This window comes from Cuculus canorus, chromosome 4 (genome assembly GCF_017976375.1).
Source record: "Cuculus canorus isolate bCucCan1 chromosome 4, bCucCan1.pri, whole genome shotgun sequence".
NCBI lineage: Eukaryota > Metazoa > Chordata > Aves > Cuculiformes > Cuculidae > Cuculus > Cuculus canorus.
The window spans coordinates 19,316,936-19,334,565 of record NC_071404.1 but is presented as its reverse complement, the minus strand read 5'-3'; the positions used below and the strand labels follow the sequence as shown (position 1 = coordinate 19,334,565).

Below are 17,630 nucleotides of genomic sequence, written 5' to 3'. Positions count from 1 at the left end.
AAGTCTGTCTTCATAACCTGGGACATTGGCAGTCCCCTCACTATCTGCCCTGGGCTCTCTGGAAGTTACTGTTCCCACACAAGACGAAACAAATCATGTTCACATCCCACATGGACATCCATTTTAATACAGAGTGGATGAGGCAGAAGTGGTTTTGTGTTCCTTGTTGCTATAACATTCAGGATGGATAGTAATGAGCAATAATTATTTTAAACTATGTCAATCTATATAGCAGTTAGGAAGGGAACATATTATCTGCATCCCTCCTTCCTCGGCTCAAATTCTAACGTATAACTACTGCTGGTTTGTGTTAATATCCAAGATTAAATTTGGGCAGTTGAGGTGTAGGAGAATTTTTGTTGCTATTCTCTGACTGTGGCTTAAAGTGGTGGCTGTTTTTTCACAAACATGGTGAATAATTTGGAAATACTTCTGCAGTTTCCAGTGACTTCTATGATTAAGGACTGTAATCTTGCTGCATCCACTTTAGAATAATAGTGGCCAACTTTGGACACTGGTACAAAATTCTATAGAATCAAGTAACCAAAGTCCAGAGAGGAGCTGTTAAATAAATTAGGGATTGTGATTTGAGAGTACCGTTACTCTTATGACAGACAAGGAGCAAGTGAAAGGATATCTGATGATGATCATCTACTTATGGCTGCTCTTTATTATGCTGACTGTAAACATCTCACTGTTGCCTTGTGTTCACCAATCTGTTTGGTTCTACCATCTGTTATTTCTTGCCATGCTCTTATATTGTAAGTATTATCTATGCTCTCTGAAATAAGGAGGTTAGAAATTCTCTGATGAAAATGTTCAGTTGTGAAATTTGGCATTTGCATTAGGACTAAAAGCCCTCACAAACCTCTGGAGTCAACAGCGAGGAAACCGTATACACAGGTTTGAGGTGTTCCTGGTTAACACACTTCATGATGAGGCTGAAGCATATAATTCAGTTGATTTTGTTATTGTTATAAGATTCCAATTTGCTTTTAGTCAATAACACAGGCTAGTTTAGGAGGATACTTTGCTCTTTGAAGTTGGAAGAAGGTTGCAATGACATGCAAATGAAAGATACACAAGGCAAATAATCTGGAAAAAACTGATCAATTTGCAGTCTGATATGTCACTTCAACTTGTGCTGTTGCTTTTTTGTTACCAGACTGGCAGATTTATATCTGGCATGCACTGTCCTCCTTATTGCAGGGGTTTCTTCTTCTCATCAAATATTTGTGATGACTTTTTTTCTCCTTAAACCATTATGCTGTTCTTTCTGCAAGCCGTTTTTGCCATTGTTACCTAATATGATAATAGCCAAATTAAATTTCTTCTTGAGTACTTTAGGAAATGGTTTTGCTCTATTTTGTTATTAAATAATCTGTATTTAGTAACTTTCTCTCTTAAAAAGAAACTATAATGCTAGCTCATTCAGCATTATTTATTATTTTCTGTCAGGCCATCATTCTGTTCTCTTCTGAGGGAGGCAGTGCATTTGAAGTTAATTTTTTTTTTTGGAGGAAAGATTAGACTAGATTGTCCCATGCAATCTAAAAATCAGTTATTTCCGTATTTTTCAAACTGCTTTAATTGATTTTTTTTTTGCTTTGGTTTTGATTGTTTTGTCTTATACTAAAATACTATTCAAACACACGAAGAAGAAAAGAAACACTCATTACATACCTAATACACACCAGCTCTTAACTACAAGATTTGCGTAGTTTTGATTTTGTAGTGTGAGACTAAAGACGTGTATAGCCCCCTTCTGAATATGGTTAGGTCGCACTTCAGTTGCCAGCACGTGTGCCTGGGGCATAGACCCGTGATGCTGGGACCCCAGCTAAAGTTCTAAAAATGCATGTGCAACTGCATGTATGGATTGAATAGAACTGTATTTCCTAGATTGATGGTTGGTGCTTTTTTTCTTGCCATGGTGACAAAGATTTTTTACATGTGGGGTTTTTTTTGTATTAATAGCTTTGTTTAGAAATCCTTGAAGGAAGAAAATACTTGATTATTATAAATTAATTTGTCTTAACAGCTCTAGAGTATGCTTTGTACATTCGGGGAAACATTTCCATGTTTTTGCACATAAAGTGGACTGCTGTTGTGGACAGCATATATTTTGCATATATTTTGTCCCCAGTTATTTCATACCTTCCAAGTACTTAAAAACAAAATAATTGTGTTCTAAGAGCTTGTCAGGTAGACTGGGCAAAAAAATTTGAAAATCCAGGAGTTTACAAACAATGTTTCCAATTTCCTTCAATTTACTTTTCCTAATGTCTGAAAGCCCCTTTTGTTTTGTGTGCATGTGTCTTATTCCTTCTCCATTGTAATTAAATAGTGGCTTTTAAATCCTGATACCTAATATCCAATTCCAAATTCAGAACTTACAGGAATTGATCCAGATTCCTCTTACGTTAGTAAGTTGTTGGGGTTTTTTTAAATAGGTTTTAGTTTAGGCCTTTATATTATGAAGTATTAGAGGTGGACATAGCTTATAGATGTAAAAAGTTATTTATCTGCTTAAGTGCAAAGAGATTGTTTCTGACTGAGGACTCTAGTGTGCCCCATCAATTAAAAAAAAATTACCAATGCATAGAACCTGATATTCTCTAACATATTCTCATAGTTGTCAACAAATGGTGGTTTTATTGCAGTTTTGCATTGTAATTTTCCTGTCTGCTTTTCCCTGTTCTGCACTTCTGATTATGGGTAAGTTACTTTAGTCCCAAGATTAGTCAGCCTTCTGTGCTGTGCAGAGAAATATTGGGAGCTAGATGTGGATCTGATTCTATCAGAATACTGCACTGTTTGTTAAAAGCTTCTTAGTGAACTGGGTTCCTGAAGATTTTAGAACTTCAATTACGATCTCAGCATCTCTTTTCTAAGGTAGCAATTACTGTTATTGTTGTGTTGAAATGTAAAAGAAGTGTCAGAAATGATGTTGCTTAGTTTTAGGGAGGCAAAAATCAACGACAAAACATGGTGTTGGTGATACATGCTTATACCAGTATTTCAGTTCTTCATTATCAAGTAACACCCCTGCTAGTGAAATTTGTATAAAGCAATTAAAAATGTCAAAAGATTAAGAAGGTCAAGGATTCTAGCTGAGAACCATTTACATTGGCCTCTTCTGTCCTTTTCTAAAGGAGATAAACACTTCTGTTTTCAGTATCTCTTTGCCTCTACCAGCTATTTAAAGAATTTCCTTTTCAGACACCAAAGGTGTTCAGAAACTTGAAAGACAAACTATGCAGACTGTGATCTCTAATGCCTCAGATTTTTTTGGACGGTTTTTGTTTTTGTTGTTTTCAAACTCTCCTTGGCAATGTTTTCTGTCTCTTTTCAGAAAAATACATACCCCTTAGATGAGTGGCTGTAAGAAGTATAAACATGAAATATTGACATTTGTCCAGTTCCTACTCAGATTAAACTGGGGGGCTTCTGAGAGCTGTTTCATTTTGGTTCTTTCCATAACAGTGTAGTCTCACTGGAAGCATGACAGCATGCTTATGGTTTAGGTAACAGGCACAGAAACTATGTCGCGTTACTGCAACTTTGATAATCCTTTGATGTATTGTGTCTATAATGTATTTATCTCTCCTCGGTGCCTAATATAAGGAATAGCTTGAAGAGGTGCATTTGTGTTTATTGTAACTTTTTAAATGTTTTATGGTCAATGCTGTCATTAAAATTAGATCACACAGTGATTTTCTTCTGTTAAGCTTTTCCTTAATGGGTTCTTTGTCTTTTAACTGTATTAGGCATTACGTGTTGAATCACCGTCTAATGCGATAGAGTTGTTCTCTGTGTTTACGTAGTACAGAGAAGTATTCCAAGGGAAATTCAGCACACTCTTTAGGTTTTTTGGCTGTGGACAAAGACTTCAGCAGATCATTTTTATTAATAGAAAACACATCTCACACAAGATGGGAAATATTGAATTTATAAGGGAAACATAAAATCGTTCGGGTTGGAAGGGAGCTTGAAGATCATCTAGTTCCAACCCCCCTGCCATGGGCAGGGACATCCCAGTAGATCAGGCTGCCCAAGGTACCATCCAACCTGGCCTTGAACACCTCCAGGGATGTGGGGCAGCCACAGCTTCCCTGGACAACCTGTGCCAGTGCCTCACCACTCTCGTGGGGAAGGAATAGCAAGGAATGCATGTGGCTTCCTAAAGATACTTTCCTGGAAGAGGTCCTAACCACAAAATGTTAACGTCTGGTTGGACTCGATGATCTCAGGTGTCTCTTCCAACCTGGTGATTCTATGATAATTGTGCCAGCAGCAACTTCTCCCGTACCCCCGGGCAGCAAGCTGGAGCGCAGGGGGAGCTCCTTGTACAGCGGCACCGCCTGGGCTCCCGCTGCTTTACTCCTTGATTTCAGTGACCTCTAGCACGGCGGGCGCTTCCCGCAGGTGCGGCACAGGCACCCCTGACCTTGGGCAGCGCGGTGCCACACCTGGCGCTGGGATGCTGCTTTCTAGCCAGGCAGGGCTTTGCTGCCGGACGGCTTTTTGCCCCCTCCCCTGGGCGAAACAGAGCGGTGCCGAGCTTGGCTCCGCGGTGCCGATTCGCGGAGGAGGGGACGGCCCCGCGGCTCCGCCCCCCCCTCCCTCCCGCGGAGCCCCGAGCGCGGAGCCGAGCGCGGCAGCGGCTGCCGGCGGGTCCGGCCGCCGCGGGGCCGGGGCGGGGGGCTGCCAACTGCGCCAGAAGTTTGCTGGCAGGAGCCGTTCTTATTGGCGAAGTGTCCCGGCTCTTCCCAGAGGATTCCTGCTCGCTTAAGATGAGCGGCTGCAGGAAGCGCTGCAAGCGTGAAATACTGAAATTTGCCCAATACCTCCTCAGGCTGATCACAGGTTCTCTTCACGCAGGTAATGACCGCGCTGCCTGAGCGCCGAGCTGTGCAGCGGGGTAAGGACATTGCCTAAGGCGTTATTGTATGTTGTCATTGTTGGCTACTGTCATTCCGTTCATGCTGTAAGTAATAATAATAATTCTGAACTATTTTATGGCTGAGCGTAGCAGAACTGGAGTATATAGTCTTACATTGCGGCGTTCGAGATTCTCCAAGCGTTCACACACCTGAATCCAAATCGGAAGGGGGGGTGGGTGTGCCTTCACCTGCCCACCTGTGTGCACTGAAGGCAATGCAGGGTATCCACACCCTAAAGGATTAATCTTGTTCATTGTATTTTCACTGTTTCTTGAACTGATCTAATCTGACTTCGTTCTTTTTCCCAAAGGTGTGTGTTTCCTTAAGATTTAAATCAACTACAAAGTGTCAGTATGATGTTATAGTATCTTGCTGCAAACTTTAAGTAACACTTATGCTCTTTGCCCCTAAAGAATCCCAGATGTAAATGGCTGTCAACTTTTATTTAGGTAATTTCTTTCTGTAACCTTTGACAGTTTCTACAGTACCAGATAAGGTTTCTGTGCTAGACTGAACATACAGTATAGTTTTCTTCCTAGCACTTTGGAAAATATACTTTTCTCACAATTCAGCATTTCTATAGCTATTCCCAGTGGCTGACAAACACGATGGTTTATGTGATGTCATTCTGCACCTGTGAACATAATTGTGCTTCTTTCTAGACTTAAAGTTGTTTTTTTTCCCTTGGAAAAATCAAGCAGACACACAAGTCAGGCATTGGCAGACAATAACTAGTTATACTAACGTGATTGTTGGGTTTTAAAAGCCATTTGTTTTACTACAAATATTCTGAAAGTTTCTGCTGTTGTTTTTATTTTTTTTTTCCCCCAGTTTAGGCACTGATGGAAATATTTGAGAGCAAGGTTGACTTTAGTCATTTAAAGTATTGATGCATGGAGTTTATCAGATTTGGAATTGTAATGTTGTAACAACGGTGGCATAAACATTGGCTACGAGTGCTTTATAGATGTTTGTATAGTGGAATTCTGGTACAGCTTTTTAGTAACTTTGAGTGTCTAGTTATACAGAATTTCCCTGACCTTTTTCTGTATTGCTACTAGCCTATTGTGGTTTCTCTTTTGTGAATTGTATTGATTCGGATTTCTCTGAAATGCTGGCTTCTTGTTCCCGTGAGTTGCTATGGAAATTAAATAATATATGATGCAAGAAGAAAGCTGTGTTAGAAAGGAACACCAACAGTCCCTTTTCACATAGTTGTGCAAGCTTTTCCTTTCCCATCTATCAACTGGTGCAAACTACAATAATTTTCAGACTGATGTTTGTACTGGAAGGTTTTTAAGCTCATAATTCAAAACTATTTTCAAGAATTGTTGTGGATGCTGATTCTTATGTTACTACTAAAAGAAGTTCTTTCATTTATAGTTAAGAAGCATGTTTTCAATGCTGCAAAGCCGAGTAGAGTGGTATGAAACTTTCCCTGAAGGAAATAAGCAAACAAACCCCTCAACTCTTATGGACTCTTAAAATGTGAGACACTTCCTAAGAGATTTTCTGTTCATTTTCACTTCAAGCAACAGTCTTGCTATTATTATTAGGTTAATAGACCTTGTCCTGTTCAAATGATGTAGCAAATAGGATCAATATAATGTGATAATAACTGAACTGCTAAGAGGAGTAGAGCTCTTCTGTTCGCTTCTTGCATAGCCCAGCCTGTGCATTAGCCTCAACTGTTGCAATGCTAATTACTGTTTCCTCCGCAAAATCTAATGCGCAATTCATTATGTTGATAATTAGTTGAAAATTAATGAAGATGAGTGAGGAAGCCTGGTTGAAAGTTTTAGAAACAGCAGTATATTTAAAATACAAATTAAAGTATAACTTTCCATCTTGAGCATTCGAAAAATGTAGGATAGCTATCAAAACCAAAAAAAGTGTGACCAATTATCTTCAAAATATACATATACTAAGGAGCACAATGGTGAACAGAATTTAACTTCTTATTTGGTACAGTTTGGCCTCTGTTTTCTTTTCCAGTTGTTTTTTAATGTTTAAATTATGCTTAATAGGTTGGAACTACATCTTGTTGAAAGCATGTGCACTGAATCTAATCAATTTCTCCTTTCTGTATGGGCAGGCGTATTGAATATATACTTAATTTACATCAGTAGAGATTGGTACAAGCTCTGCTGCTGTTGGTGTGACTACACTGATGAGGAAACGAGAAAGTGAACTAGGAGGGAGGCTGGGTTTACTGGCTGTGGGCCCAGTGAAGAAGTCACTGTTGATTTACTGGTTTTACTGTTACCAGTTCATAACTACTTACAATGCTGCAGACCCATTCTGTGGTGAATCTCAATATTTAAAATAAAAATTACATCGTATAGCTGTCTGAGATAGTATATAAACAAGGACTTGTGATTAATATTCAACTCAGCTCTAACCAATGTTAATGAAACTACCCCCTTACTTGAAGGTAAATGCTGCATATATCTTCACCATGGGTTTTAAGTGGCAATCTGTGCCTGAATATATGCAGATCTCTTCCAGGTTTTTTTTACCTTTTTTTTTTTTTTACAGCAAGTTGCTGCAATTGACAGCAAAATGTAGTGAAAGGTAGTGAAAAGATCTTTTAAACAGAGTTTTTAATCTTCTGTAATTTCTGCTATGTATTAAATTGATATATTTCCACAACTAAAACACACTTTCTCAAATACTTGAAGACAGGGTTTTTCAAATGTCATACCAATTCCTACTTTATCGCCTGCTGCATCTTGAGGTGTGTTGGAAGTGCCCAGTCATTGAAACACTGCCTGAGAAGGTTTCATTTTTTGTATGCAATGTGAATTTGTGTATTAGAATAACAAGATTGGTCATTGCGAGATCAAGAAATAGATTGAAAATTATTTTGAAATGTAGAAAATTATTTCAGAGCAGTGGCTAGGAAATTTTTCTTAACTGTCACATCTGCTAAAGTATGGGGATTAAAGAGATGATAGAAATAAAACTGTCATTGACTTCAGTAGTAGATTTTCACAAGTATATCCTTTTCACGCATTTTTAAATTAAATGACAGATATGACGTCTTACATGTCATAAAGGAGGCTAGGTTTTCCAGGACAGATTCAAATTCCTAGTTAGTATGTGCATTTACGAAGAAAGATGGAAGAGGAGAACAACTCTGACTCTGGAATTGTACTCAAAAAAACCAGAATTAATCTTACTCTTCTAGGTTTATGTAGATTAAGCTATTGATTAGTTTTTAGTTTTTTAACCTAGATGACATTGGTATAAAATGACACTGATTGCAGGTTTGAGATTTTTCTTAGTTTAAAAAAAAAAAATATTTGTGAGTGTAGGATGTACTTTTTGATGGTACTTTCTTTGAGAAACCAGATTACCAGAAGGAGTTCTTTAGTCTTAAGGTTTGCCTGTTTGTGCACAGAAATGTTTTCTAGTGTACTGCCAAGAGGAAGAGACCATCTGAGCATAGACTTGGTGTCGGAGGCACTAGCAGAGAGGGATCCAAGGGCTCACAGCAGTACTCCTTTGTCGCAGTTCACCTGCCTACCAGTGTGTTCTCCTCTTGTTTGAGACAGTAGTTTAATATGAATGCTTTCCAAAGCAGTGCATTTAATGGATACATAAATTCATTAGATGAATACTCTGGAAATATGAGGTATATAAACATATATTGGTTAGGCTGTCTGCCAGGAAAGGAGATGGTTTGTGTTGCTGACTCTGCTTAGCCTGAACATTATCAACTTTGATTTTACTATTCCTATTTTCTAGTTGTACGTTTTCCTTCAGTCGGTTTTGACTGGTTAATTTTTGTTTCTTGTAAGTCGCAAAAGGTATTCAATGAAGCCAAAATCTGGAATTACTGTTAAAATTATTTAATGTGAATTTTTGTAAGACACTTTGCTTCCAGTTTTCTAAGTGGAAGACTTAGGAATTCCTAAGTGGAATACTCTTATCAATTTGTAAAAGAAATACGAAAAAGGGCTTTTTTTTTTTTTCATACCTAGCAATATTCATGTAACAGGATTTTAAACAGTGGAGCAGATTGTCTCCATACGTGCTGCCAATTCTAATACATGCTGCTTAATTATGTAAGTTCAGAGGAGCTTAGAGATTCTGGCAGAAAAGCAGTGGAGGATAAAAACCAGAGGGCTGCAGCAGTTACAAATCCCAGGTATCTGCCTGTCTCTGACACAAGTTGCTGCTAAGGACCACTGAGCTGCCCTGCTCCAGGTCCCATCTGGGCAAGCAGGGGAGTGTGGCGGCTGCCTCTGTGCTGCTTTGCTGTGCTGCACAGAGGGCTGGCTGGGCACTTCAGGTGCGGATTAATGGGTTGATCAGACACCTTTTGGCCCAGCAATGCATGACAGTTAGGTGGGCTGAGGAATTTAGAAGCCACGGTTCTCTAGTTCTAGTCTTTCGAATTTCTGAGCTTGAAAGTCAGAGGTGCTTCATGTCTTCAGCGAATAGAGCAGTACTTTTGCTGAGATGCTTTGTATGGTATAATGCGCAAAAACAGATCTACATGGCCTTTTAGTGTCTACCCTGAAATCTCTTTCCTTTAGAGACTTTGCGAATTGTGGTTCTAAAGAAAGGCTTTTATTTATTTTTTTGCCTGCGCACTTCCTGACACAGTTTTGCTGAAAGTGATATGAAGAAATGAAAAGAATTATGAAGTGAAACTTCCTTGCATCTTTCCCTTTAGATGGGATTTCTAGCAAGAGAATATTTTTCATCGCAGGGGCTTCAGCTTCTGAAAACTTCTTCAGGTAAAGTTTGCAAGACTGAAAAAACCTCGAGCTTGTAAAAAAAAGAAATGGGAATAGGTGAAGCTTTTGGTGAATGGATTTTGTAATAGGATAAATATTTACTAGAAAAGGAACAAAATTGCAAATAAAGCCAAGTTGTTAAAACTCTGGCTTAGTTTATATTTAATCTGTAGTTGTATTGATGTAAACTTCTGAAAGACCTGTGATGATTTTTGTGTCACTCGGATTTTTATTAGCTTAATACATGGCAAAGTAAATGAACGAGAAACAACACTCACATGTTAAGGCCACCTCTGAGTCACAGAAATATTTTTGTATTTTATGAAAGTGAAGATTAAAGTAAATTATGTAAGAACTGCAGTTATTCATGAGAAAGCATGAAAGGGAATAAATAATTTCCAGCTGCTCTTAGAAAAGAAACAGAAGTGCAAAATCTACATTGCTGTACTATATCCTGTTGTATAAAGTAAACTGGAAATAAGCCATCAGCTGCACATCAGCAAAATTGTCTTTAAGTCAAGTTGTGCAACTGAATCTCTCAACAAAGCTGTGGAGCATGCGTTGAAGCATTTTGATTTGAAACAAGGCTTAAAAATGGTGATAGATGTCTGTGATCTGTTAATCCACAGTGAGTCAATACAATTAGATAACAAAAACTTATCATTTCAGTAAAGTTTCTGCTATTTTATAAATCTTTGCCTTGTGAGATACTAGCAGTGCATCCTCACAAACCAGAAGTACCAGATGATGTTGGTTAGATGGTGGTCCCTGAGACCTATGTGAGTGAACTTGATGTTTCTTAGAACTGTTCTGTGGATGTCCATTTGCTGACACAAAGACATTCCTGCAGTCAGCTAAGAAAATCGAGCCTTCTGTCAGTACTCTTACATCTGCATCTTCCAAGCGAAGGATATGGTAAATCAACAAATGTTGAGAAACTAGTATGAAACATTAGAAGATGAACTGTCGTCAGTGCGTATGTGGGGGTTGCGCTTGTCTAATAAAGAGATCAGATGAATTTAAGGGTCTATTGTTCATCAAATATCTTTGAATAAGTTTGTTTTGATTTTAAAATTTCATCAGGAGTGGGCAGTAGAATGACAGTTTATCACAGTGAGTAATTAAAGTAATTCAACCAATATGTAATTTGCACCCTGTCTTTCAGCACTCAGTGCATTGCACTTTTACACTCGGACCTCTTCTGGGTTACATTTCTTTTCCAGATCTTGTAATGAAAGCATGAGCCGACCCAGTGACCGAGGACCCCACCAGTATGTTGGTACCCTACATTTTGCCTGAGCACCAAGAGCTGCAGGCATGAGTCTCACTGCTTTTTCTTTCAGCCCATCCCAGACTTATTCCCATACTGTCGTGGGCTCCTTCCAAAGCAGGAGACATACCATGCGCATCTCTTCTGCACTCTTGTATGGTTTCATGAGGTGATTTTAGTGCTACGACTGCAAAGCTGTCTCTGCTTTACAGTGAATTTGATTAAGTGGGAAAATGAGTCCTATCAAGTAGGCATTTTAATTGTGCTCCTGCCTTGCAGTCGCAATGGAGCAGTCGCTGTGCTGTTCCCTGCAGGGACACATTGCTAAGGCTTTAGGGCACACTGTGCACATCAGAAGTCTTTTAGTAAAGAATGACTTTAGCACTCAGGCGTATGCTACCAACTGAATAAACCAGGCTTTGTTAGCTCAATGTATTTATAAATTCATGTTAAAAAGCAGCAGTGAGCAGAAAGAATGTAGTTGTCCATTTTTTGTTGGTTTGTTTTCTTTTTCTTGGCGCCTCAAACTATTTCAGACAGGGTAAATGAGAAAAAAAGCTTTTGCTTTGTCATGTTAAGAACAGGAATGTATCTCTTGCATGACTATTGTATGAACCCCGTAAAAATGCTTGTGCATTTCTTTTCACTGATCTTCTAGTGAAAGAATTTTCAAATGGTGATGCACTGATCAATGTCCACTGTAATGGATTTTCATGTCTCAAGTATTTTCTTGTAGCATAAAGACAGAATTTTTATTTAAGAAATACTACAAGGTAGACGCTTGAGAGAAGAGACTTTACAGCACTGTTTACTTTGCATAAATCCTTAAAAAAATTGTGCTGCTTAATTATCCTAGAGTGTGTAATAAAGGAAGCACAGTGAACAAACTCTACTCTAATGGCTTCTCAGCTCAGTCTCCCTGATGACATGTTAAAATTTTCCTCATCAGTTCTAATGTAACCATAGAATTTCTACCATCTTCTTCAGTTTTCTACATTGATTTCATGGGATAAAATTCTGAAATATAGGGCCAAACTATGTATAGAAGGACTTTGCTCATCATTAAACATCCAGCAATGGTGCTTATCTGTATCCAGAGATGAAGCAGCAGTTGCAGGTGACTGTTGGACAAAATCTATAAACAGAGGTAGAACAATGATTTGAAAGCTTTATTCAAGACTGCTTTGTTATTATGAGATTAATAGGGAACCGTAACAACCAGGGAAGATGAATTAGCATTTTTGAATGCTGGTTAATAATGTTCCATTAACTTCTGTTGGAAAGATAATAAATAAAAAATGGGAATTAGAATAAATTAAAAGAAAACAATAGTCCAAAATATCAAAGTCATCCTAAACAACATTAGACAAAGGGAGCAGATTAAAAGGATGTTCCTCTATTTATGTAAATAGAATCTAAAGGAAAATTATTTAAAAAGGAGCTCTTAGCTTGAAGATGTCATAACAAAGCTAACATATAAAAATTCAAGAGAAAATATAGGCTTCATATAGAAACATAGAATCATTAAGGTTGAAAAAGACCTCCAGGATCATCAAGTCCAACCTCCCCTGATACAATCAGAGGCCATTTCCTCTCATCCTATTGCTAGTTACTTGGGAGACGAGATCAACACCCACCTAACTACAACGGTCTTTCAGGTGGCTGTAGAAAGCAATAAGGTATCCCCTCATCCGCCTCTTCTCCAGACTATAAGCAGTCTCAGTTCCCTCAACAGCTTCTCGTAAGACTTGGGCTCCAGACCCTTCACTGCTTTCCTTGCCTATCTCTGCACGTGCTGCTGCACATCAGTGTCTTTGTAGTGTTGGACCCAGAACTGAACATTCGAGATGCAGCCTCACTAGTACTGAGTACAGGAGCATGATCACATCCTTACTCCTGCTGCCACACCAGCAGTTTGTGTTGCTGAAATATTTCTCCTTAAGCTATCAAATCAGTGTTGTTATCAACCTGATGAGTAATTTTTCATTATTTTCTTTTTTTAATGGAAAAGTATTCCAGATATAAGGTCTGTGTCTCTGTTGTCTGTGAGGTATTTTGAACCTCTAGGGTCTTAAATATCTTTTCATGTATAGCACTGTGATGTTCTCTATATATAATTGCAAAAGTTGTAATGTGCAAGAGTGAAATCTTTGTCATGTCCTCTTTAGGGAAAGAAGCCTCATCACTTTGAATGAAACCAATCAAGACTGCATTTGAAGTTCTGCATCGTAGTTTATGCTTTCTCAATTTCCTCATTATCGTCAATAACTTTTGCAGGTGCAGTCTTGGTATTAGTCTGCTTCATAAAGAAATCACTTTTGTGGGAGAGTATTGTAGATGGAGAAATGTTATGAAGTTACATTTTGAGTAGGTTTCATACTGCTGGTTGACTGAGAGACCTAATGTAAAATATCAGGCACTGAGAGAAAAATAATAATCACCCAAACTTAAATTTTTTTTTTTCAAGTCGTCTTGCAAATGTATTACTTGAATTTTTGCCCGAGTCCTCTTACAATGTTGTTAGGATCTTTGGTTTATTGCGTAGTTGGATACTTGGCTTTTGAAAACACCTTTTTTTTTATGTTATCCTAAAGAAATAGGCTTTTTATTTAGAAATAGATGGTACCACAGACAGTACTCTGAGACAAAAGACCAAGATGTATTAAACTTACCGGCAGCTAGCTTAAAAGAAATTCTGAAAAATACTGAGAATGCCATAACTTAGGGATTTTATGCTTCATTCTGCTTCAAGCTGGAGCAGGTTGTAAGTATTTCTTCATCTGAAAAATCAGTCGTAGTTATATACCTCTCACACACTGCAGCTGCAGACCTACTGTGAACTCTGAGCGGTTTTGTAGATCAGACATATTTTAAATAAAGTAATTAATTTGAAAATACATGATAAACCACTGCTAATCGTTCACAAATTATAAATATTCCCCTCTTCAGAAAAAAAGTCTAGATAGCCTTTGATTCCCGCAATTTGCATACTTCTCCCTCCCTTTAAGCAGTATCTGCAAAAGTCAGTGTTGTGCAAAGTGTTTCAACTTCCAATTTTGTAATCTTGCATATGGCAGATTGACTGAACATCACAGCAGTCTGAAGCAGTAGTGAAAATTTGTGTGGGTAGAAGGATATCTTGAAGTAGGGGATCTGAAGGCAATGCCCTAATCTTTAAACATGTTCTCGTGAATATGCTTAAATATTTCGCTGGAACAGCCCATATTTTTAACGTAAGAACTCCATCATATAACCTATTTCAAAAAGTTTATTCCCAGATACTTGCAAAAGAGTCTTTCAAGACTAAGATTCTTGTGGTATTTTAATGGGAAAAGGACAAAGTTACCGTGCTGCCAACGATTTCTTTTGAAAAAAATTTTTGAGTTTTTATTCTGTCATTCTAAATTTGAATCTTAATTATAATGAAAGATACAATTTAGCTTCTCTTATAAGTGACACACTGAAAAGCATCTTGTAGCCATTCTTAATGATTTCCCTTTGGAAGTCCTGTGTTCTGTAACTTCCTTGTAAAATTGCAAACTACTGACATAATTTATAAGGACAATATGAAAACTTCAGCTTTAATAGAGTAGGGCACAGCGCTTGACATGATGTTTAAGAATGCTTTTAAATGAAGTCATAGAAAGTTACCAAATTATGCATACTAAATGTTAGGAAATGGCAGTGTTAAGACTATCTCAGTCTTATGTGGTACAAGGCAGTTCTTAACTGTGTGTGTACTTTTCCTTGAACAGAGTAACTTGAAGTATAGAAGCAATCAGGAATAGCATATAATGAAAGTAGAAATTTGGATGCATACTGTAATAAATACTACCTTAGAGTATGCAGACTGTTCTTTCACTGTTGCATTTTTGTTCCTTCTATATGGACACTGTCATAGACAGATTCTGTGCAGTGATTCTCAAAGACAGTAAAATGGCAGATAAAATTCAATGTAGATTAATGTGAGGTGGTACATGCTGAGCAAAATCAGCTTTATGTCTAAATGGATAGGTAGTGAGTTTACCACTACCAGTCAGGAATGGAACCCTGGAGCTGATAAACCTGTGAAACTCCTTACTAGCAAGTGCAAAAAAAGGTTCTGCATGAGTTCAGAAGGACAGGCTGGGCAAGTACTTGGAAAACAGATTTGTTGACAGTCACTAACTAGGCTGACTGTAGTACACATAAGAAATCCCGAGATGAAAATAGCCTGTGGCTAGGTGAGTGTTAGGTGAAAACATTCATTATGCCTATCCTGCTTCTTCTCCATTCTGGGCATACAACTAATGTGTACTCCTGAAGACAGGATATCGTGCTTGGGTTATCCTTAGTTTGAACAAATATGATCATTCTTTTGTTTCTGCTTTGGAACAAACTTCTCTGCAATTAGAATATCACAGCTTCAAAGGATGGTAGAATATCACAGCTTAATAGTTGTTACCTCTGCTTCTTTCTAAGAAGTGTTCTTGATTAAATCACGTCTCCTGAGACCCTTTTCTCAAGAAATTCTCAGAATTTTAAAACAGGTAGTTTCCATGGAGTTAGAAACCGAATGTGAAGTCAATTGAAACATTTTTTTCAGTGTGTTACAGTCTAATTACAGGAATCATCCTGTGCTTTTTTAATAACTTGGTTTTATTATGCTTTAAACATGAAAATATGGAGTAGCCTTAGAATTCTAAGTTCGAGGGCCTTATATATCTGTACGTATTTCCCTCCTTGAAATGAAAATAATGTTTTTCCTCCATTGTCACCTTTTGACTATGAATGAAAATATGAATGTTTGAATACATTTGAAGTCTTAATGCAAATTCAAAAGGCTAGCCTTAAGTCTAAATATCTTCCTATTCCCTCAGGCAACTACTTTCTTTAATGTCCTGAGAAGGGATTAGAAACGTACCAATGGAAGAGAAGATGAGTATGTAACAGTTAAAGCAGAGGTAACTAGGGAAGAATGGACTCATCCTATTAGTAGCAATGTCGGTAGATTATCATTCATATCACTTATATGGCGGTATTAAAACATATAATGAAAACCCCTGTATTTTTTCATATGCTTTCAAGTTTTCGGGGGCTGCTAAGTGAAAGATGCAAGCTATCTCCTTTGTGTAAATATGACTGTATATGCATATGTTTTTACATGACTGCAGTAATAATGTGTAATTGAACTTTTCCTTGAGTGAATGGCAGTCTTTTCAAAACTGGGATAACTACATGTTCAGCCTTAATGAACAGGCTGCAAGGGCTGTCTTGAATGTGAACTTGCATTAACAAGAAGTATTTTCCCCATTTCGTAGGTTAATTTTTTAATTCTGTGAGAACATTAGAGATAGGTGATGGTCAGTTTAATACCATGTTTGGATATAAAGTAAATGGACAATTTGGAAAATGGCAGTAATATGTTATCGTGGAAATATGTGGGTGCTGAACTACATGCTAACAGTCTTTAACTGGTTATTCTGTGTGACTGGCTCTGGTACAGCAAAGCAGAAAGGATAGAACTGATACAACTTAATGTTACTTTGTGGCCATGGCAAAGGCCAACCTTGTACCCTATCATACTGGCAGACACCTGTTTATGTGCAATAACATAGTGGCACCGGTCATCACACACCACTGTTCTCTTTCCAAGTATGGTGTGGTGGCCTTTACTTGCTATAAGGTGTTTTCAGACTATGTGTATTTTTTACATTTATTGTTTCCATGTATAACCCAATTATCTAAATTCTACTTGTAGCTATTTATGTATCTCTGTATTTCTTTAGATGTTGACTAAACAGAGTGACACACTTTGTGCGACACTGAACTTTAATTTGCCTCTTTTCTCTTCAAAATGACAGCCTGTCAAGAAGGGCACTGCAATTCGCTGTATTATCTCTTCCAGTTCCAAAAATTGAAATACTTTGAAGTAATTAAAAAAACAAAAACAAAAAACAAAACCAAACAGACAATCTGCAATTGAACTCTTGAACATGCCACTACAAAAGCTGTCCAAATTAAATCAGTTAGTTCTCTAAACATTCAAGAAGATACTACCTTTAGATTCTGGTTTTTGAGTACCAATTTATGTCTTTGTATTTTTAACCAAAGTCTGTAGCATGGTTAAAGTATGTGTATATAGGGATCACTCCACCAAAAAAAACCCAACATCTTTTAAAAGCAAACTAGTGGTAGGTATTCTTAGGGGACCATATGTTCTTTTTAATGCCCTTCAGAATATGTCATCTGAAAATAAGCATGTACAGTATTATTGAAGGGGGGTACAAGTAGGCTCAATAGCTTTTAAAACTGGTAAAAATTTGATTTGACCTATTGAACTTTTATGCAGTGCTCATCTAGGTAATGTAACTAAATTTAAATATAAAAAGGGCTGTTTTCATAGCACACATACTTCATTAACTCAGGAAGTTGAATAAATCTGAGATGAGGTACTAAATTTTGTGTCTCTGTAAGTCTAGTTTTTATTGACAGATTTGATATTTTTTACAGTACTTACATAAGGAATGTGATTAAAATGAAGCACTGTTTAGCATTTGTGATGTGCAGGCCTTTCTACATACAGCCATGGTAAACTTCAGTTAATTTCAGGAAAAATAAGTGACAGCTGATCATTTTTATTTGATTTGTGCCAAAATTTGTAAAGGTCAGCAGAACTGAGTCTCC

General features: G+C 37.6%; 1 protein-coding gene across 10 annotated transcripts in view; it reads left to right on the top strand.

Moving 5' to 3' along the window:
- KCNIP4 (potassium voltage-gated channel interacting protein 4) overlaps positions 1-17,630 on the top strand; it is a 422,577-nt gene that overhangs the window by 102,039 nt on the left and 302,908 nt on the right. Inside the window, exon 1 of one of the 10 annotated variants that reach the window (XM_054065853.1) lies at positions 4,661-4,884. The exons of 7 other annotated variants lie outside the window; for them this stretch is intronic. In XM_054065853.1, the coding sequence (XP_053921828.1) occupies positions 4,797-4,884 (88 nt within the window). In that variant the 5' untranslated portion in view covers positions 4,661-4,796. 2 more of the 10 variants (XM_054065856.1, XM_054065857.1) reach the window with 2 other exon arrangements.